This window comes from Megascapheus bottae, chromosome 8, assembly GCF_031878675.1.
Source record: "Megascapheus bottae isolate mThoBot1 chromosome 8, mThoBot2.hap1, whole genome shotgun sequence".
Lineage (NCBI taxonomy): Eukaryota > Metazoa > Chordata > Mammalia > Rodentia > Geomyidae > Megascapheus > Megascapheus bottae.
Window position 1 is genome coordinate 32,024,925 of NC_143516.1, and position 23,910 is coordinate 32,048,834.

The 23,910-nt window shown below is 40.9% G+C and overlaps 1 protein-coding gene across 6 annotated transcripts in view; it reads left to right on the forward strand.

Moving 5' to 3' along the window:
* The first annotated feature begins 4,561 nt into the window (after positions 1–4,561).
* Fam184a (family with sequence similarity 184 member A) overlaps positions 4,562–23,910 on the forward strand; it is a 92,750-nt gene continuing 73,401 nt past the window's right edge. For all 6 annotated transcript variants that reach the window (XR_016536477.1, XM_090338210.1, XM_090338212.1 and 3 more), the window contains exon 1: positions 4,562–4,919. Coding sequence is in view for 5 of the 6 variants with exons in the window: in XM_090338210.1 (XP_090194336.1) it covers positions 4,749–4,919 (171 nt within the window). In the remaining variant the exon portion in view is untranslated. The remainder of the gene's footprint in view (positions 4,920–23,910) is intronic.

Sequence of the window (23,910 nt, forward strand, 5' to 3'; positions counted from 1 at the left end):
CTCAAACTAGTAACTGACTCCTTCCTTCTTTCCTTCCTCCTTTCCTCCCTCCCTCTACTCCCCAACCTTCCCCCCCCCCCCCCGGCTGGCAGTCCCAGGGCTTGAACTCAGGGCCTGGGAACTCTTCCGAGCTTTTTTGCTCAAGGCTACTGTTTTACCACTTGGAAACACAGCTCTACTGCTGGTTTTGGAATAGTTAATTGGAGATAAAAGTCGCATCAACTTTTCCTGCCTGGGCTGGCTTGGAACTGCAATCATCAGATCTCATTCTCCTGAGTAGCTACAATTACAACATGAGCCATCAGTGCTTAGCTGAAGGGGTGGTTTTTTTTTTTTTTAATATATGTTTGAAAGAACTCTGTTCAAATGACCCAAGAGTTGCTTTGAGGAGAGGTGCAAGGAGACAGTTTAAGTACAAGTAAGATACCAGAGCTCATAGTCAATGAAGAATTCATAACAAAATAGAAACCCCAGGAGAGTCAACATCTTATTACTTGAGGCCCTTGCTCCATGGCAGATAAAACAAAACTGCAGAAAACCATAGGCACTATTTTCCATATAGTTCTTCCAATATCTTCTTTGAAGAGCTTGCTAAAAGTACCATGAAAGCCACAGCAAAACTCTTATCTCCTGGGTACCAGATTTTGAAGCCAAGAGCAAGGATTAACAACTAGCCATGTGTTTGTAGTTCTTTCCCCAATAACTTAAGGTAAAAGTAATAATATTTTTTAAACCACTGGACAGGACATCATCAAGTCCTATTTGATCTTTCTTAATGTCAGCTTTATAAAAACATACATGGATTGTTTCTTGGAGTGCTGTAGGTCACTGATGCAAACTGGTCATGCAGTAATCTGAGCTGTCCACCAGCAGAGGCTAGCTTTGCTTCCTAAAGGAGCTCTAGGGCCATGAAATTCTACTCACCATAAGGCTTTTTCTAGCTTCAAGCGCAGGAGGCCCTGTCTCAAGGTGGCACCTAACTGTAGCTTTCTGAGATACATAGAGTGAAAAGCTGTCTTGTCTGATGCTGGCATGTCACGCCGGAGAAGCTGCTGTCCTGCCAAATCCCTCCATTGGGGTTTAAGGCTTGCAAAAAGTATGGCTTTGCCCTACACCTTCATCAACCAGGCTGTCACAAATGCCAGGAGGCTCAGCGTGTGGTACAGGGTTCATCTTCAGCTTCTTCCTCACCCCCAGGAGCACCAGAACTGGAGTTACACATCATTTTCTAATTTTCTCTGTCTCCTTTCTGTTTCACCACTTTTCAGTGGTTGTTTTTCTCTTACGGCTCTCAGGGCTCTTCCTTCATTTTTTCTCACCTATGTATAGTCTCCATTGTTATCCAGTCTTCTGATTCAGGGAGATTGACCAAGAAAGTTTCTACTCTACCATCCTGCTACTCTCTCCAGACAGACTCTGCACTTTTCATTCTTAATGCTTAGAGAGAAGTATTGTACAAGACTAGTGTTTTGAATTTTGGAAAGAAAAACAATAGCTCCATATAAAGAACACTTCCAATCTGTCCATCAACTGACTCAGAAGCTGATTGGTTTCAAGTGGTGGTGAGGGGGTGGCAATGCTCAAACAAGAGAATATTCTGCAGGAAATTAACATAGCTTCATGGTCAGGAAATACAGAAACCATAATCAGAGATGTCCCATTTGAGCTGTCGTTAACTAATGTATTTTATAAGGTGAGCTTATATAACTTCAATCCATCATGTGATGGAAATGATATAGGTGGAATCCAACCCGAGCAAGTTCATACAGCACAGGTTAATTCTGCACCCCAGCACAACATGAGTGTTGTACCCCCAGTTCTCCAACACTCTATATCTATGGCTCATGAGATGCTCCCAGCAACCAACTGATAGAGCAGAAGAAGATATATAAGGCCTGCTGCAATTTAATATGTTGCCTCATAAGTGGTATGTAACCACACTGGAAACCATTCACAAGTAAAAGACTGTAGTGTGAAGGGGGGAGCGAAATGGGGAAAAAACATGAGAAGGGGCATTAATGTGTGAGAAGTAATACACCTACCACCTGGTGAATGTAACTGTAACTCCTCCATACATTACAATAAAAAATTTTTTTTAAAGACTGTAATGTGGAGCATGGCACAGAATGCTTGGCATGTAGAGGAAGAATTAGGCTAATGCAAGAAATATATATATATATATATAAAGTAAAATGGAAGGCTATGTATACACACACATGCATGCCATACCAACAAACCATTTTCTCATAGTTCTTCTCCCAATATCATTAGGTTTAAAAAACCTACTTGATATCATCAAATCCTATTGCTAGGATCTTTCCTAATTCAGCCTTGTAAACATATGGATTGTTTCTTATTTCAGAGCCTGGTTTCAGGAATACATACATGCACACACATATATATGTGTATGTGTGTGTATACATATATACATACACACATATATATGCATACACATATATATGTTCTTGTTTAGCTGATTTGTTAGGGAGCTAAAATAGAAAAAATGATGTGGATATGTGTTGGGGGCCTAATAGCCATCTCTGAGGCCTGTTCATCTTTAATAGTGATATCAGCCTGACACAGTTGAGCTCACCAATAGCTTGGATACCTCAAGAAAATAACTTTTATCAACTAAGTATTCATCACGGTTGAAGGAATTTGAAGGTGGAAGCCCTTGGGGGCGAAACAGTTCATGTTTGCTGTACTTTATCTTAAGTACTTTCTGGAGTCTGCAGCTGGACATCACATTAAAAATTTAGCGACAGAGTGGATTTTATAAAAATGTTCTGTCACCAGAAAAATGTTTAAGGGCTAGACTGGAAGAGACCCTTTTGGTGTTCTATGCCACTTAGTGTTTCAGCAGCACGGGTGCTGGACAGTTCCACCACCCTATAGTTTTCCTTTGCTCCAGTTGCAGTTCTGCTTTCCCAACGCACCGCTATCTCCAAAGGCCCCCCAAATTCACTGAGCCCACACTAGATGTGTGTCCTGGGAATTCATTTTCCCCGGAAGCCACCGTCCACCAAACCAGTGATGAAAGTCAGTGGGTAACTGTGCTTTCACTCCGCTCAAGGGATTGCATTCTACAGGGTTCTTCGAAGAGTGTCTCTCAGAACTGCGTTCCAGTGGACCTTAATGATGATCAACTCAGCAATATATTATTTAAGGCCATTCCTCGGTATGCCGTTCACCCGTGGGCTTGTCGAGATCATCTGCCAAATAAACTATTTGCTCCAGTCCCAAATCCATAACACAAACCAACTGGCTTCTATCCAGCTATGGCATTTATAGACAAGGTTGGTATTGTTAATAAAGGAGAAAAAATTAATAATGGTGAAGAAAAAAATAGTAAACGGGTGACTGGAAAAGAATTCTTATTGAAAATCGTTCACCAAGCCTTTAATAAAGGAAATGAATCAAACCCAAAGAAATCTACAACCATATTTAGACTTATTTTGTGCACCATGCTTTGAATGTGTTAGGAAGTGGAAGACAAGGTTGAAGAACAAGCAATATGGTGTTTATTCACACACACACCCTTTGTCCTAAAATGTAAAATAATTCCACGTGTAATACCTAAGAAATAGAAGAAAGGCTCAGGGTCACTTAGTCCCATGTCCCTGTCTCACAGATGAAGAAGAAGGCATGGCACAAGCAAGTGTAGAATATGGAGATTCTGGCACTTTCCCATTATCCTTTCTACCTACACAACCAGGTATGGAATGGGCAACAGCGGTCTAGCACCTCCATGTGCGCCCCAGACAGGAGCATGAACGTTATCTGTGAGAGAATGGAAGGAAGGATCACGACAAGGGCCACCCGTAAATCCTGCTGCACTGCTATCCCTGGGCCGGGTGGGTGTGAGCGCGTGCCACTTATCGGGGCCTCGCACGTGCGAGGAGGCCCGTGGAAGGGCACTGTGGAGCGGGAGGTGATCACCATCACTGGTCGATTTATTTTTATTTTTACTGAAACGAGGCGCACCGCACCCTGACGGTTCAGCGCTCTTCTCCGGAGAGGATGCGCAGGGCTGCGCGGCCCCCGTGCGCCCTCCGCTGGACGCACCCCGCAGCGCCGCCCCGGAGCGGCGGTAGTCGGGGGGGGGGGGGGGGGGGGTTGGAGGAGTGGGGGAGGCGGGGCAGGCGGCGCGGGGCGGAGCTTGGCTTCGGGGAAATGACGTCGCCGTCCGCGCGCGCGCGCGCGTTGCGCGCTCCTCGGACCGCGCGCCCTGGTAACGGTGTCTCCGCGCTCTCGCGTCCTCCTCCATGTCCCCGCCTTCCTCCTCTGCAGCCCGCCCCGTCTCCTCCTCCCTCCGCAGCCCCGGCGGCGGCGGCGGCAGCGGCGGCGGCCGTCTCACAGAGTCCCGGGTACCAGCTGCGAGAGGGACCCGAGGAGCCGCACTGCCCACCCCGTCCGCGTCCGGCGCGGGCTGAACAGCGGGCGGCCGTGGACCCGACCCCCAGGAGCAGCGGCCGTCAGACCCGGGGGTGCGCCCAGCGCGGGTGTCGCCCTGTGCGAGTGGCTGGGGGGGGAGGGAGAGCGGGGTGCGGGCCGCCCCGTCTCTGGAAGGAGGAAAGGGGTGGTGACCCGGGGCTGGCGAGGGGCGACGCGCGTGGGGCCGAGGCTGACGGACGCGGGGTGTCTGGTCGGAAAGCGGCCAAGCGGGCTCTAGCCTCCCAGACACCGTTGTCACACGGGCCTCCTCCCGTGCGAGGGCACAGGTGGCCCGGCTGGGGTCTGTCGGGAAGATGGCGACCCCGGGCATGAGCTGGCAGCAGCACTATTACGGCGGCGGGGCGGCCACCGGGGCGGCCAAATTCGCGCCCACGCCGGCCGCCGCGCAGCTGGCCGGACACTGCATGGACTACAGCCAGGACATGCACCTGAAGATGAGCAAGAAGATCGCGCAGCTCACCAAGGTAAGCGGGGCGCGCGGCGCGGGGCGCACCTGTGCCGGGCCCCGGGGGCGGGGGCGCCGCGGGCTCCTGGGGAAGCCGCAGCCTCGAGACGCTCCCCGCCCCCCATACACCCCCAGCCCCTCCAGACTGAGCCAGGCCCGGCGACGTGGATTCACTTTCCCTGTTGTACTGCAGTTCATCCACTTGACCATTTCCCCAGCATTTTGCCACTGCACTCCAGTACCCTAGGAAATACACAGTACAGTTTTACCTGTGCGACCCAGAATGCTTGGAATTAATCAGTCTGTTATTGGATCCACATGGTTAGTTATAGAGGGAGGATAAACTTTCTTGAGACTACGCTGAGGAATGTGGGAGGGTAAAGCATTCCTGGCGTGCAGTTTTGGGGGTGTTTAATGAGTCATTCCTGATCCACACCAATATATATATATATATAAATATAAAGTATGGCTTTGAGGATGAATCACACTGTGTGTGCATTTAGGTACCAAAAGATAATGGAAGAGCTGAAACCCTGAGGATTTATCCAACTGTAGTTGCAGGATAGTAACAGAGTTTTTTTTCTTCTTCTTCTTTTTCTTCTTCTAATTTGGTTGGTGGTGATTGTAAGGAAGATTTGGTTTCTGTAAAGCCAAAGCAGTTCCGATTGATGATACAGTTCCATTTGGCTCTTAGGCATGGTTTTGCAGTCCTCCCTAAGTGAGAAGTCATTTGTGATGTCTGGAAGGGAGAGGTGACAACCACTCTACTCTTGGTGCTGGCACCTGAGCAGAGGTGGTGGGATGTTGCAGGGGTTTAGTGCTGGGTCACCTCTGAAATTTGAACCAACTCCTGAATTGTGTGTGTGTGTGTATGTATGTGTGTGTGTTATGGTCTTTTTTGAGAGTTCCATGAAGGTACTGGAATTGGAAGAGAGAAAGGCAAGGAAATGGGAAGGAAAAGGTGGTGAGAAGAGGGTAAGAAGCAGCTTTTAGTGAAGAAGTGTTATTGGGAACCCTTAAGAGACAGACAATAACAACAAAAACAACCCTCCTGCTGGTGGCCCAGGCCTGTAATCCTAGTTACTCAGGAGGCTTAAATCTAAGAATCAACCACCATTTGAAGCTATCCTTGGCAGAAAAGTCTGTCAGACACCTATCTCCTATTTTTTTTTTTTTGTGCCAGTTCTGGGCTTGAGCTCAGAGCCTGAGCACTATCCTTGGACTTTCTCAAGGCTAGAGCTCTACCACTTGAGCCTCAGCACCGTTTCCAGCTTTTTTTTTTTTTCTATGTATGTGGTACCAGGGAATTGAACCCGAGTCTTCGTGCATGCTAGTCAAACACTCTACCACTAGGTCAAACTCCGGCCCTCATATTTTAATTTTAATCTTTTATTGTTCTTAAGTAGTTCTACAAAATGGTTTTAATTCAACGTATCACTTGGTCCAGTTAAACAGCAAAAACCTGGAAGTGCAGGTGTGGTTCAGGTATATAGAGCACCAGCTTTGAGTGAAAAAGCCAAGCAGAACACAAGGCCAAGAGTTTAAGCCCCAGTATGGACACACACACACACAAAAGCAAGAAAGAAAAGAATTTTCTAACTTGTTTTGGTTTGTTGTTTTTTAATTGTTTGTGAACACCACTTCAGAGGTTGCTAAGAGGTTCTGGTTTTTACTCTTTCATAACAGAATGTCCTCAGATTTAGAGAAAGTAATGACTGAAAGATCTGATAACTGTGTCATCAGTGTGGGTGAGGGGTGAAGCCAGGCCTCCTGCACTGGCATTTGATCTTCAGAATACTGATTGATGTCCAGCATGAAGCAAGCACATAAATATTTATTCTGGTTTTTCTTTATTCCCTCTGAGTCATCCATTGTTCTTAGATTGTAACCCTTTGAAGCCCTCTGTAAGTAATAGAAACACTCAATAAATTGGTCCTGGGACTGGATAGAGTTTAATAAAACCTATTTCTCTTCAGGAAACTTTTTTTCCTTGCCACACACTTTTAAATTTCCTGTGCTTTTATCAGAAGAAGCAAGTTAGGGTAAGGTTGTCCATTGATAGAGGCAGATAAGACTTTTTCTTTTTCCATTTTCACCACTCTCCACAAGCCTAAACACACTGGCCCTGTACCATGGCCCATCACTGCTGAATGACTGGCCCTAATCACCACTGAGTGTTACTTGGACCCCAATGAGTGTTTGTAGTTACAGTTTCTAAACACTCATTACCCCACCCACAACTGAGAATTTCAGACATGTAATCCCATCTTCTCTGGTTACTCCGTGTAGAGAATTCTCCAGTCTATAAACATCAACAGTAGAGTATCCACAATGGGCTCTCCTGCACATTATAGGGTATTTGGTAATATCTGTGCACTCCTTAGTGGTCTCCAGCTGCATGCCCTGTGTCCAGTAATCAGGAGTGTCAGTTAACCTATCTGTGGAAATTGCCAGATATTCCTGAGTCAGGGCCGGGTGAGGCAGAGGTGTTAAAATTATGCCAGGTAAGAGACAATGATTAAGATTTAATGGAACACCTAGGGCTACCTCATCCCTATCTTTTGAGTTTATATTTACTACAATGAAGCCTAAGAATGAAACACTGTAATAACAGGACTCTTTTGCAGGCAGCCCCCTTTAGTTTCTGTGAAAACATAAGAGATGACTAAATTTAACAGTCCAATACTGTATACACAGTGCCATAAGCAGGATGTCTTGAATTGAGTATGTTGAAAACTCTGTTATCTGCTATCAACCTTTTCACTCATGAAAAGTTTACTAATGGTGAATAGAGCTATAGTTGAGACTTGATAATGGCTTATATTTCAAAATTAGAGATTATAACTATCAGGATTAAACTAGGATCTTGCTTCTTTTGGACAAGTGTCAGTAGAAGCAGCATTATACAGCAGTATAATTACTGAACTGCTCTTGGGAACCTGACACAGCCTCTTGAGTTAAAATCCCACTCCAGAACTTAGTAGTAATGTGCCCTCGAACAAGTCTCCAAACTCAGCTCAGTTCTGGACTTTGGAAAGGATAATTATGGCTGTTTGAAAGATAGATTTGCAGCAGACCATAGTAGGGTCTTTGCTGAGAATACATACATAGTATAGTTACAAAGCTTAAGTAAAATGTAGGTGATATATTTTAAAATCACTCCTCTTCTTTAAATAATCATGCTCTCCTTTCCTCCTCATGGAGATGATGGTAGGGTTAAGACAACCGCTCTACCACTTGAGCCACAACCCTGTTTTTTTTCTATGCTTGTAGTTCTCTTTTCAGCTATTTCAGACATGGTCTTCAGCTTTTAGCTTAGTGTGGCCTCAGGGATTCCTCTAGCCTTCCATGTAACTAGAATAATGGGTATGCTGATACACCTGGCCAAGTGTCAAACCCTGTTCTTTATGCCTCTGTTTTCCAAATGCTGGGATTATAGCCCAGGCTTAAGTTAAAAATGAAGCTTCTCCTTTACCCTGTACTGACCCGATAGCTCTGCCTCTTGTAAGGATGGGAGCCAATAATCTGACCTAACTTATGTGTTCTTCCTCCTTTGTCTTGCCAGGCCTGGTCTCTGATCTCTGTATGGAAGGACAGGGAAAGATGACTGTATTCTAGTCTGTGTCTCTCCCAAAGGGCTCACATCTAGTCCATGGGACCCATCATTCTTCACACAAATTTTTGCAGTGGTCTCAGTTCAACCATCTCTCCTGTTCTCATAGGTATCTTCATCTAGCTTTTTGTCCTTCAGATTTTTCCAAAGTAAATCAAGTGCCAGGTCTTCAAAGTACCTCACAAATGGTCCCCTCAAAGCTTCTGTCCACTCCTCACTATATTTTCCCCCAGCCTTTACTGTGAGTAGGCCTCCTTCACCCTTCCCCAGCTAAGTCCTTGTTATCATAACTCTCCCTCAAGAAATCTCCAAAATTCATCCTGTAATCTCCTCAAACACATCGTACTAGTGTTAGAGGGGTGTGTGTGTATGTGTGTGTGTGTGTGTACTGGTACTTGGACTTGAACTCATGGCCTGAGTACTGTCTCTTCATTGTTTTTGCTCAAGGTTGGTACTCCTCCACTTGAGCCACACCTCCACTTCCCATTTTTTGCTGATTAATTGAACTAACAGCCTCTTTTAATTTGTTTTCCCTGTATGGCTTCAAACCATCATGATCCTCAGATCTCAGCTTCCTGAATAGTTAGGATTATAGGTGCCCTGCTGTTTTGAAATTTTAAAGCAGGTGCTGGTACCTTCTTTGGAATATTCTTTTTAAAAATGTTCGTTGGTTCTCAGTAGAAACTTCTTTGTTAATAACCAGCTCAAGTTAGCTTCTTATCAAATGTCTCTTCACCAGATACACTTTTCATACAGCTCAGCCCACACTCACCTTAGTTGTAACTAGGATGAGTGTCTAAAATGTAGAAAGTAGTTTTATTCTCTGTGCTTAGCATCATTAAGTCTTCTTAGTACTCAATTTATGGCCTTACTTAGATAAGTGAATTGATCAACTATATTCTTAGCAGATATTTCTAAAAGTCTTAAGGTCAATCGTGTGATACTGTCTCTCAAACCAGACTGTGTTGATGTAACACCAGAACAAATTCTGCTTTCATTCCACTAAGTAAAACTGACTCTCGGAGAATTGGCTGGTCTGCTGGCCCAGCCTCTGGTGCTCCACACTGCTCAGCTCTGCCCGCCAGGTGGGTGCCAGCTGAGGTTGGATGTAGCCTAGGGAAGCATTTGGTGGTGTTTGAGTTCAGATCTGGCACACACTGAGTACAGTGTCCTTTCCCTACTTTGCACCTTTGTCATTCTCTTGTGCAGTGGCTTGGTCATAGCTGAGTGGTTTAGATTCAGTTCTGGTATTTCACTAATGGACACAAAAGTATGATATTGGGTTAATTAATAGTCTAGGATCTCCAAAAAGGACTTCTTTTGGTGTGAACAAGGGGACAGTCGATATAACTCTTAGATTCTAACCAGCTTAATCATCTCATAAGCACAAAAGCTGAGGACTTAAAAGCTATTTCATGATTATATATAACCTGTCACTGCCAGAACCTGGACTCAAACCCAGGTCTCTGGATTTGTCAGGCAGCTATATTGGCAGGACTCTGTTCTCTGTATACCTTCTTCCAGATAACAGCTACTCACTAAGATTTCATAGAACTATTGGTTTTTCCCCTGTTTGAACCATATTTTACTGATCGGAATCACAGATTTTTGTTGTCATTGTTGTCACTTTGAAACTAATGTGCTTTCCACTTCACCATAGAAATTTTCTGCATTTAAAGATTTCACATTTTGCAGTCGACTTTCCCCCTTTTTCCCCCAATGTGTTCTTAGATAAATGTCATAATATTTCCATGTTTTTATTAGCAGCTTTAGTAGTGCCAGTTTAAATATATATATAATTATATTGATTTAGAAACTGTCATGCCTAGCTGCAGGCTGGTGGCTCACACCTGTATTCCTTGCTATTCAGGAGGCCAAGATCTGAGGCTTGTGGTTCAAAGCCAGACTGGGAGAAAAGTCTGTGAGACTTTAACCACCAGAAATCTAGAAGTGGCACTGTGGTTCAAAGTGGTAAATGCCAGCCTTGAACAAAACTGCCCAGGGACAATGCCTAGGCCCTGAATTCAGGCCTTACAAATGACCAAAAAAAAAAAAAAAAAGAAAGAAAGAAAAGCAAAAGGAAAGAAACTGCTGTGCTTGGTGTAATTTGTCTTTTTGAGTATTTGCTTTCTTGTGTTGGTTCTTAGAAGCAATTCGGGAAGGTAGCAGGTTGGAAAACTTGTCCTTTTAATTTCTCTCTCTCCCTGGCTGTCTCTTTGTCTCTCTCTCTCTGTCTGTCTCTCAGAGTTGCCAGTATCTTCTAAAATGGTATGGAGGTTAAATGTCCCACAGGAATGTGATGGGAAAACAAGGACTTAGTTGTCAAGAGCAATACACAGGATTTGGATATATTAGACTCAGCTTCTGTGTGCTACTTTATCTACTCTAAAAGAGATGGTATTCTGCTGGGCATGGTGGCTCACGCCTGTAATCCTAGCTACTCTGAGGATAGCGATTCAAAGCCAGCCTGGGCACTAAAGACCAGGAGACTCTTTTTTTCATATATTTTATTGTAATTAATAGAAGGGTTATATTATATTAAACAGATAGAAGGTGCATTACTTCTCATGTCTTGGTCCCTATTTCCCCCTCCCCACTCCCGCCCCTCATCTTGTTTTCCCCCCTTCCCGACCCAATTTCAAATAACCAAATAAGCATATATACAGTATATTAGATAAAAAGGTAAAATACTGTAACAATATGAGATAACCAAGGGACAGCAAAAGAGATGAGAAATAACAGTATATTAAGGACAACAATCACCCATTATATGGCTTTTGTTTCTATATCCTGGAGGTCCTTTCATTTAGTGTCATACTATATAAATACCAGGAGACTCATCTCCAATTAACCACTAGAAAAGGGGAAGTGGGGCTGTAGCTCAAGGGGTAGGGTGGTAACCTTGAGCTGAAGTACTCAGGGATAGTACCCAGGTCTAGAGTTCAAGCCCCATGACCTACCCCCCAAATGATATTCCTCCTGATTTTTAGAATTGCTAATCTGTACATCTCATTTATATTCACCATTTCTGTATTAAAGTCTAGAAAGATTTGAAAGTAAATATTTTGTTCATATGATACTAATATTTAAGTTATAAATACAGCTGGTAGTTTTAATAAACTATTAACATAGCTTTTCCTATTTATACTAAATTATTAGAAAATAAATTACTTTAGCAAACTGAATTAATAATTTCTCATCTTCTAGTATAATGTATTCACTTTAAACACTGTGTGTGTCTGTCAGTTTGGGCCTTGAAATTGGGAAAGACATTCAAACTGTAGCTGAGCTACTTTTGCTCAAAGCTAGTGTTCTTGAACCACAGCTCCACTGGTCCCTGGCTTAAATAAATTATTCATAAATACTTCTAGAATTCCTTTTTATCTCTGGATTATTACTGTGACCATTAGTATGTGTACATTAAATTAGGCCCAGTTTATAAGAATGTCACTGGAGGTGACAAAAGCCATTTAAGAAATGCATAAAGCTTAATTGCAGAAGCAAGAGATTGAGTCAAATGTGGTTATGTTGGGAGGGCAGATAAAGGGATCTCAAGACTGTCCTTAAGATGCTGCTTTAGCTTTAAGTGTAAGTAGAGAAAGAATTGGACAGGGGTAAGAGACAACAGAATTAGGCAGTTATGGGTCAAAATCTTGGTCCTGCTGAACATTATCTCAGGCTTGGGCAGGTGAGCCTGAGCATGATAAGAAAGTCATTGTTTGGTTAATTTCAACTTTTGTCCTAAGGTATGTACCCATCCTTCTTGTTCTTCCTGGAGTTCAACGTAACTGCAGGACAGAGTGGCACTGAAGAAAAACTATAGAGGCAGAAATAGAGCTAGAGAGGACAAAATGGAGTCAGTTAGGCCAGTGATTTAACTAACCCTGTTAAGCCAAACTTACAAATGCTGAATTATTCCTGAGTTAATTTTGTTGATTTTTTTTTATTTGCCATGCCTCCTTTTCTTATAAAATGGCATGCACAATTTGAATACGCCAATTTTAGACACTGGCCTTTTCACTAGAGCAAATTTATTCTAGTGAATGTATGTTCATGTGATCACAGGTATAAGTTGAGAATATCTGAAATGCTGGAGACCAGAAATATCTCATTCTTGTGTATTTGCATATGCATTTTGAGATAGCCATATCTGATTGGATTCATATCTGAACACAAAATTCACTTATGTTTATATGCACCCACAAACATAGTCTAAAGGAAATTTTAGACTTTTTTTTGGTGCATCTGCATATTGACCATGACCTGTCACCTGAGGTCGGGTGTGGGAGGATTTTTCCATTTGGCATCATACTCCAAGTGTCTCAGGTTTGGGAGCAGTTTGCCTTTTTGAATTAGAGATACACAACCTGTATTTGCATTTCTTATTCTGTTCTTCTTCCTTAGGCATATTCTACCGAATCTCATTTCCTTCAAAAAAATTTTCATGATCAAAATACTAGATAGTTTTATCCTTAGATGCTTTGCCTAGTGAAACATATTTTTTAATTTGTGAAGGGAATTGTGTGAGTGTGAGTATATGTGTGTTCAATCATGTGTTCTGAGAGATAAAAGAAGATAGTTGTAACGAGAAGAGAACATAGAGGTCGATGTGTTTAGAAAATCTTCAGTATTTAGAAGACGAAACACATTGTGCTAGGTACTATTGCTTTATTCCTTGTAATTTACTATTTCTATTTTTTTCTGATTTTTCAATAGATGAGAAAATGAAATGGAAATATATTAATCACATAGTATAGCATATCTATCAATGGAGTAAGTAATGAATGCTAAGTGCATGCCTATGACTAACTTACTCTATTTTGATAATTTGGGGTAAAAATTATATATCTATTTTTCTTCAGTAAATAACTATGCTAGCATAGCACTTTGTACATACTTCCCCACCCCCACCCCATGTTTGTGGTACCAAGGAATTGAACCCTGGTCTTCGTGCATGAGAGGCCAGCACTCTACCACTAGGCCAAACACTGGTCCCTTTGCACATACTTTCTAATTAGAGTTTTGATGCCTCAGTTGATATATTCTTGGTTAAAACTTTGGGAATTTATTTGGCTGGGTGGGGTAGGGGAAGGTAGAAGGGTGAAGGGAAATCTTGGTCTTCTGAAACCTGGGCGTTAGTATGTGTGTGGTGCGTACAGATGAGCAATTGAGAGCCACATTCACAAAGCTCAATGGAATGATGCAGCAGTGCCCCTCAGATGGCCAAAGGCGTTCTCCTGAGTCTCATTTTCACCACTGACTACTCTCTGACCTATGATAAACGTTTTAACCTCCGTGTACTCAACTAGGAAGAACAACAAAGCCTACCTTACAGAATAATTACAAAGGCCAAATGAAAGAGAGGCAAGTCCTTTACACCCTTAGACTTTCCACTCTTAGCCTTCTGCTGATGTATTCTCTAACATTCATGCTTAGCTTATTTTCTGTATTTTCCTTTTCTGATGGAGTTGTGTTTTTCATTGTTAGGGACTATAACAATTAAAAGTAGAGGTTTAGTAATAACTAGAGTCCATTCCCATTCACAGAAGTTCATTCCATGTTCCGGGATGCAGTCTAGGCCTACCACAACCTGTTCATCAACATGTTGTGTGCTTCTGTTTGTAATACTTCGTTTAATAATTACTACTGGATGGGCCGGGAGTTTGGCCTAGTGGTTAAAGTGCTTGCCTAGCATGCATGAAGACCCGGGTTCGATTCCTCGGTACCACATACATAGAAAAAAGCCAGAAGTGGTGCTGAGGCTCAAGTGGTAGAGCTCTAGCCTTGAGAAAGTCCAAGGACAGGGCTCAGGCCCTGAGCTCAAGCCCAGGACTGGCAAAAAAAAAAAAAAATTACTACTGGTGCATTACCACTGAAATCACAGTCAAGAGTACCATAATACCTGTCTGCCTGCTTTAGCCAACATACTTTTAGCTTTGGGGGTTATGTACACATTTTATCAAGAAGGTAAATTCATAAATATGGAGTTTTCAAATAAAGAGGATCAACTATGTAAAAACAGAAGCAGATTTTGTATCTGCTGTTTACCGAGCCCTTGCTTTAGCTTGTCAGCTGCTATCATGGACCTCTGTGACTTAAACCACCCTAAACACTGTCACATGAGGGTAACTATAATCATTTCCTTAAACACCCTTTGATGAGAGGGGTGGAAGAGTTTGTGGGGTCAGAAAGACTTGTTTAAGTGCCAACCACATACCCCACCCTACAATTATAGGTTTGAAATAAAATTGCATTAGATCTTTTCCTTCTATATTAACTGAAAATGTTCTGAATCAAATCTGTAATATTGTTGTAGGTCAGAATTGGCAATTCAATTTTAAATTACTTCAGAACATGGAGCAAAAGCTTTAAAATCCTGAGAATGTTTTAGTTAAATAGAGCCTTAATTTTTATTATCATCATTTGCTTAAAATATGTTTCTAGTTACTTTCCCAGAAGAATCTATATTACAGGTGTGAAAGCTGGTTTTGTTAAAAAAAATCTTTTACCAGATAACTAGAGATAACTAAAAATCTTATAGTCTAAGGCTACCATATGTACTTCAATATTTATGTGGTAATCTTATACAACATACAGGAAAATTTTTAAAAAAACTACTTAGATATAGAATGTGTTAGGCAGTCTTACTTTCTCTCCTGAGGTATACTGGCTTGAAGTGACTTAAAACAGTGGAGTTCTATGGTTATTGTTTGTTTTTTGCTTCTTTGTTTTATGGCCCAAAGGTGGTAAGCAGGTGTTCTACTACCAAACTTCATCCCCAGACCTTTCAGAATTTTTAAAAGGAACATATGTGTGTATCTGTTTGTGCTTTCTTGTCACAGTTACCTGGTGCTTTTCAAAAAATACTCATGAAGAAAAGATACCAGGTAAGAGTACTTAGTGTTCCTGAAGGAGTTAGGAAAGTTAGCCACCTAAAAAATAGAAAAATTTGATCTGAAGCCCAGCTCATCACTTTAATATGTAATATTGTTCTCTTTAAGAGTGTGTGTGTGTGTGTGTGTGTGTGTGTGTGTGTGTGTAACCTTCAATTCTGAATCACTTTTGTTAGTTGCTTCCTTTAGTTTCATTTTTTGCTAGTTAAGCTTTGGTAGAGAAAGTTATAGACTATGACAGATGTCTACCATCTAATGTCTGGAACCTATGTGTATGCTATCTTACATTTACAGATGTGATTAAGTTAATTAAGCATTCTGTTTTCTCTTTCTCATTTAGTTTTCTTGCTCAGCTAGCATCCTACCACTTGAGCCATGCCTCTCATCCAGATTTTGCTCTTTACTTTGGAGGTTGTGCATTTTATTGTCTGGTCTAACTTCAAACTTACAACCTTCTTGTCTTGGTCTCCTTGGTGATGAGTAATTTTGAGTCTCACACCTATAATCTTAGCTACTCAAGGGGCTGAGTGATCACAGTTGGAAGCTAGCCTGGGAAGAAAAATCCCCATGAGACTCTCATCTCCTGTTAGTCACTCAATAAACCAGAAGTGGTGTTGTGGCTCAAGTGGTAGAATGCTAGCCTTGAGCACAGAGGCTCAAGGATGGCACCCAGGCTCTGAGTTCAAGCCCTGTAACCAACAACAACAATAAAATGAGCATTCTCCTGACCTTGTGCCTGAAATAGGTCCTTTTCATGCAAAAAACCCTTGTTGGAAGGCTGTTGGAATAATATGATGAGAAATGATGAGGGCTTAAATTAGGATGATGGTGACAGAATGGTTTTTGAAACATTTGTCAGGTCTAGCAGAACCCTGCCACACAATAGGTGTGTAATATAGGTGAGGAATAGTGACAGAGAATAGATAGATATTAATATAAGTTAAGGTAATTTGAAGGAACATTTATTAGTATTTATTGCTGGGTAACTATCTCTATCCCAACATTTAGTAACTTAAAACAAAAATCACTTAGTTTCTGAGAATCAGGCATCTAGGAGTTACTTAGCTAGATGGTTCTGGCTAACAATATCATGGTTCTAATGGTATTGTTTAAGACAATAATCTCTGAAGACTTAACCATGATGGAGGTCTACTGTTGAGTTCCCTTGAATGGCTATTAATAAGAGATTTTTATTTAATTCTTCTCCATATGAGTTTCTCCACAGTAGTTGATCTTACTGGGCAGACTGTAATCTCATTAGAATGCAATCATAAATTAAATGGCATGTCATCATATTTAGTGTGTTCTGTTGGTTTCAAGACCAACAACAGTGTCACAGAATAGTCAATAACACAAATACTTGCAAAGTCCTGTGCAGTTGTAGCTCTCTAGCTTTGAGAAAGCCCAAGGACAGTGCCTGCTTCTCATCTCCATATACTGAGCAACCACTTGAGCCAAGCACCTCTTCTGGCTTTTTTTTGGTTGTTGTATATATATATATATGGTACCGAGGAATTGAACCTGGGTTTTTGTGAGTGGTAGGCAAGCACTCTACCACTAGGCTAAACTCCTGACCCAGCAGAACTGGATTTTAAGAAAGTTGAAGAGCTTTAGGAGAGAATAACTTGGTTAATGTACTATTAGTAACTGTAGGGAAGGGAGGCTAGGATGAAGCTAATAGGTTAAGAGAAGATACAGGGATCTCTGGGAAGATCATTGGTATGTAGGTAGATAATGTCTAGATATTACTGTGCTGAGGCAGGTTGGGTGACAAAGTTGCATAGTAATATGGTCATGCTTACCACGTCCTATGAGATTGAGACTTATTCATAAAGAAACTGACAATAAGAAAGGCTAAATAATGAACTATGGGCCATGTTGCCAGAGGAGTTGGGGTTTGAATCTAGTTTGTCTGATTATAATATTTGTGAGGAGACAGACCCAAATAAATCACTTGCAGGTCTCAGGAGTCATATACACAGTGAATAGATTTTGGGTCTTTGACTGAAAGCCAGACTTCAGTAAGGCATAAAGCAGAAAGAGGGCCCTGAATGTAGGGAATTTGTTTGGTCTCCCATGTTTGGTTTTTTATTTTAAAGCAGGCTAAGGATTCTGAAGACTATAATGGCAGTAGGGGGGATGGTAGTGAGTGGTGGGCAAAACCAGAGATGAAGGTGGATACTAGAATTTAACTTGTAGCCTGCTCTTCACTCATATGGGTAATATAGAATATATAGTTTGGGAATGCAAATTTCATGTACTTAAAGGTTTTTTTTCAAAGAGCATCTAGAATGCACAATAAAATTTAGAAGCAAAAATGTGATGTATTTAAGCAAATTATTTAACCACACTCCTTTTCCAAATTGACTACTAGTTTATTTGCACAAAATTTCTGCAGATTCTGTCCTATATTAAGAATAATAAAAAAAACCCGCCAGTGTTTTTCTACTTACTAGTTATATAGAAGTCTTATTTTAGGTGTGTCACTTTTTTTCATGCTTCAGCTTATATCTGAAAGTGATATTTTATCTAATCTAAATATCTTTTAGACAGCTATGTATGTTAAATATATTTTCTAGAATCATCTCTGAGTCAAGAATCTTTTCACTCAGCAAACATTTTGAGTAACTAGTAAATAGCAGGTTCTGTGGGGAATGGGGTACAAATGAGTTCAGCAGCTTGTCCTGCAGGAGATTTCAACATAACAGATGTACAAGACAGAGAACACTTGAAATTAGACACTGTTTGGCAAACATCCTCATGTTTCGTTCTATCTTGAGTGAAGTTGTTTCCTCTGACAAGCCCAGCTGTTTCTACCACAAGGTGGGCATCAGTGGAACTCACCAATCCTGTTTCTTGTCTATCTGCTTGATGTTTCTTGAGAGGAACATTGCAGCAACAGTAGAAACATCAGGCCATAGCACTGCTGAAACAAGAGAAAATAAAATAATTTTTAACAAATTAAATAGGCCAAAGTATATTATGTATTACTGTGCTAAGCACTTTACATGTATCTTTCATTTACTACCTGAACTATTTATTAGAATCAAATAAATGCTTGTGTCTGTATCTTGAAGTCTTGAAATGTTTTCTTGACATTCTTCTTAGTGGTTTCAAAGGTCTTTTGTTGTTGTTGTTGTTATTGGTTTTGTTAGTCTTGCGGCTTGGACTCCAGGATTGGGAACTGGCCCTGAACATTTTTTGCTCAAGGCAACCATAGTATCACTTCTGGTTTTCTGGTGGTTAATTGGAGATGAGAGTCTCATACACTTTCCTGCCCTTGCTGGCTTTGAACTATAGTCCTTAGATCTCAACTTCCTGAGTGTTAAGATTTATAATTATGAGCCCCTGGCACTGGTTCAAAAGTTTTTGATGTTAGGAATACGGCCAGGTGCCAGTGTCATGCCTGTACTCCTACTCGGGAGGCTGAGACGTAAGGATTGCAATTTGAAACTTACCTGGCAAGTCCATGAGTCTCTTGGTAAACCACTGTTACGTCAGAAGTGGAGCTGTGACTCAAGTAGCAGCACCTAGCCTTGAGCATAGATGCTCAGGGACAGTACCCAAGCTTTGTATTCATTCCTCAAGACCAAGAAGAAAAAAAAGGAATAAATTAAGGTCTTTGATCCATTTTTAATAGTTTGAAGGATTAAGGATCTAGTTTAAGTTTTTATATCTAATTTTGTTGGCACTATTTGCTGAAGAAGCTGTCTTTTCTCTAATTTTTTTAAACATTTTTTCTATGTTTTTGGCATTTTTATTGACAGTCTATCGGTATAGCTGTGTAGGTTTGTTTCTGTGTCCTCTGTTCTGTTCTGTCAGTGTGTCTAGTGATAGCCAGCACTGTACAGTTTTTGTTACTAAGGCTCTGTAATATGTAATGTAATTTGGAATCAGATACTCCTCCAGCATTGCTCTTTTTTAAAATCAGGATTGCTTTTGCTATTTATGGTATTTTCCCCCAGGCTTTTTTTTTTTTTTGCCAGTCCTGGGCTTGAGCTCAGGGCCTTAGCACTGTCCTTGGACTTTCTCAAGGCTAGAGCTCTACCACTTGAGCCTCAGCACCACTTCCGGCTTTTTTCTTTCTATGTATGTGGTACCAAGGAATTGAACCTGGGTCTTCGTGCATGCTAGGCAAGCACTTTACCACTAGGTCAAACTCCCGGTCCCTTTCCCAGGCTTTTATCATAAAACAGATAATGAAATCTGTGGAAGGCTTTTATTGAGATGATAATGTAATTTTTTTAAATCCATGATTCTGTGTATGGGCTTTGTTAACATTACTGATTTCTGTATGTTGAATCATCAGTGTGTCCCTAGTATAAAAGAATTTAATCATAGTGTATGAAAGTGCTGGTAATTCAGGTTGCAAGTGTTTTATTGAGGATTTATATATCTATATTAATCTAGGGCATTCATCCTTTCTTTTTTGTCCCTATGTGGTTTTGAATTCAGGGTAATACTGGCTTCATGGAATGAGTTTGAAAAGTCCGTCTCTATTTTATGGAATCATTAACATTAGATTTTTTTTTAAAGGTTTGGTAAATTTTAACAGTGAATCAAGCTGACCCTGGAATTCTTCTTGACTGGAGAAGTTTTATTACTGTTTCATTCTATGTTGGGAGCCAGAGTGGAATCAAACTGTACCTTGACTTGCATCAGACGATGGCTTTATTGTCTTATTGTTTTCTGGCCCTATTCTATGTAAATGACCTGAGAATTACCATATCAATGTAACACCTGGAGGTTCCCTGGGTCAGGAGGAGGGAAGAAGCAGGAGTGGAAAATAAATGCGGCAGTCTCGGCAGTCTTTACCTGGACTGCGGACATCCCGGACCCGGTGTGTCTGTCTCTCTTCTATTTCTTGCTAGTCCTTGCCCCCGATTTCAGGAACCCCAATCTGCGAACCCTGGTTTGCTGCCGGTTGGCCCCGGCATCTATGGCCTTTCCCAACCAGTCTTCATTTTCTCATGCATGGTATTTTCTTGAAGCAGTAATTCTTTTCATTTTTACAGGGAAAAAATGAAATATCTAAAATTGAAGAATATAGTATAATAAAATAGTAGAAATATCTAAAATAACTTTCTCAAAGCTCAACATTGAATGAACTCTTGTCATCTGACAGTTACATAATTGAAATCTTCTATAAGGGATACAGTTGACTCTGCTGAAAATGGTAAGACCAGAGTATACTTGAGAGCTTTGAGCCTGCTCATTCCATCTTGCCTCATGCGATTTCTATTGGATCCCAGTTTCAAAGCAACGGGTAAATTCTCTACCTATCCTTATCTATGTGCCTTCTTCTCCTGGATACCCACCAGACTTTTGTAATTGCTTTCTAGAACTCATTCCATCCTGAACAAACGTCTCTGCAGCCTCATCTCTTCACAAGAAACTCCATGTCCTTTCTTTTAACTGAGAAGTGGGCTCTCTCCCAGGGATCTACTTTTGTTGCAGCCTCTGCAAATACCACTGCTCATTAACACACATTTCTTCCACCACAGGTCCTGGAGGTACATGTAGCTCCTTCTGTAAATAACATTCTGCAGGTTTAGAGCAGCTTGCAGTTGTGCCTGTGTTTTCATGGCCATGGGACTGGTGTCCATGACCTGTCTGACATCCTACCCTCACAGTTCCTGCTCTCTTCAGATTCTGTGATGTTAATCTTTATAAAAGCTACTCATACACATTTTTCACTAACTCTTTTTGTGTTTTGTCTTTGGCTGGGATTGGGGATTGAACTCACAGGTACTTTACCACTCAAACTATGTCTCCAGCACTTGTGCTGTGCTTATATTTGAATAGGGTCTCATTTTTTTGCTCAGTCTGGCCTGGACTGTGGTCCTTCTGTTTTATGCTTCCTGCTATAACTGAGGTGGCAGTTATCTACCACTATGCCTAGCTTTGTACTGCTGAGATGGAGCCTCACAAACCTTTTTGTTCAGAATGTCCTTAAACCATGTTATATGTTGGTGTAAAAACAAAATCTTGCTGCCATGGCTAGGAAGGCATAGCTAAGTAAGATGAGCATAGAACAGAAATTATCAGGAGAAATTTCAGGAAGGAGCTTCTATTTGTTACTATGATGGTTATGTTTGATTTGTCCTGAATATTTATGGAGAGTCTAACCTTTAAGGAGTAACTAAATTCTTAGAAGCAAAATAATTGTTTTTCTTTGCGAAGAAGTTTTTTCTTCATTATTTTTTTATTCAAAGATTTTATTTACACTGATTTTTTACATCATATTTCAAATGTCAAATTTAACAAAACAAGTATTGAGGAATGGAATCTGTATCTGCAATCACTGGCACATAAATTTAAGAACAATGAAAATTAAGCTGAGTATATGTTATAGATATATATTATCCCTCATCTTATTTTTTCATGTATTTTTATTGTAATTAATAGAAGGGTTACATTATATTCACCAGATAGAAGGTGTATCACTTCATAAACATTGATACCCTTTCTAATGTCTTGGTCCCCATTTCCCTCCTCCCACCCCCACCCCTCATCTTGTTTACCCCCCTTCCCTATCTTATTCAAATAAACAAATATACAATATATCAGATAACAAGGTAAAATACTGTAACAATATGAGATAACCAAGGGACAGCAAAAGAGATGAGAGATAACATAGTGCATTAAGGACAACAATCACTCATTTTATGGCTTTTGTTTCTCATCTTATTTTTGCAGCCTGCTTTTGTTCCCTTTCTGACTGTGATTTCTCTTCCTTTGAGGCCTACTTTTCCCTTTACAGTATGTTTCATTTGGTCTCTGTGGATTATAATCTCAACTGCAAGGATTCAATTCAGACATTGCTGCCTGATTCCTGCTGATAACCACTGGGTTAAGAGTTTCAGACAATTTGTTTGTATCATTGAGAACCAATTACATTCTATTTTCAACATAAAACATTTCACTCATTCTTCATATGGCTTCGTATCACTCCTGATTCATGGAAGTAATTGATTTCGAAAAAATACTTTCACAGTTGCAAATGATCTTTTAAAACTAATAATAGTGGGGATTTTTTGTTTTTGTTTGCTTGCTTTTGTCAGTTGTGGGGCTTGAACTCAGGGCCTGGATGGTGTTCCTGAGCTCTTTTCTCAAGGCTACCACTTGCCACAGCACCACTTCTGGTTTTCTGGTGGTTAACTGAAGATAAGAATCTCACAGACTTTCCTGCCCAGGCTGACTTTGCACCATAATCCTCAGATCTCAGCCTCCGAATAGCTAGGATGACAGATGTGAGACACCAGTGTCCAGCTGAGTGCTGTATGTACTAGTAAGGAAAGGAATGCTGTCAGTTAAACTGTGACATGCATTTGATCATAATGTACACTCTGCTGGAGAAATCTTTCAGTATGAAAAAATGTCTTAGAATCACAGCAGCACGATGGTGGATAAACAAATAGAACAATGTATGTAGGTTCAAAATCTCTTAAAGTTACTGTGAAGACTCATTTCCCAGTTAAATTTCTGTGGCACATTACTCAGCAGAAATATATACTTTAGCTGGCTTCGCTGGTACTCACCCCTCCTCTGTGGAGGTGTGGAACCTCTGCCAGGACCCACATCATTGCTCTTGTATACTCGCCCAGATTGCTGTGCTCACAGATCTCTACACTTCCCTTTCACGTCTTTCTGATTGTTTCAGTCTCTGTCCAGTTCTTTCTACTGAAAATTCCTCAAGCTCCATATAGCATTCTGTATTCTACAGATTGCCACAACAGATATTACCTAAAATTTCTTGTAATTATTTTGTGTGTGGGTTTTTAATTTTTTTGGAGGGGGTCATTCATGGGGCTTGAACTCTCAGCCTGAGTGCTGTCCCTGAGCTTTTCAGCTCAAGGCTAGAGCCCTAGCACTTGAGCCAGAGCCTGCACCACTTCTGGCTTCCTGATGGTTAATTGGAGAAGAGAGTCTCGTAGACTGTTGTGCCTGGGCTGACTTTGAACTGTGATCTCCAGATCTCAGCCTCCTAAGTAGCTAGGATTACCAGTGTGAGCCACTGATGCTGGCTGGTTTTTGTTTTAACAATTCTTCCTATGTAAGATTATTAGTACTCATACTTTTCTAAAATGCATATAAAATACAAAGCACATAGCAAACATTCACAAAAAGTTGTAATGGTATTTTTATTTTCTTAAAATTTGGTAACATAGATCTCATTGCATGTATTCTAAATAATGGCTGTATAGAGCGCCTTGTGTTTTTTGTTTCACATTCAAGTCAAATCTGAGGAAACAGATGCGTGTTATATTACAACATGAGAAAATAAAGCACTAATAGACTTTTAAATATTTTCCAAAATATATTTCCCAACTGTAATTATAAAAGCACTTAGCAAACACGTGTATCTTTAAAATGATTTCCCAAAGCCAACTGGATATTAAAATTATTTTAAAAATCAATGTTTTCGAATGTCCTTGACTTAAATCCAAATGAGATTTTTCCCCTCATTCTTTCTCTCTTAAATTCCCTTGTAAATGTTTCAT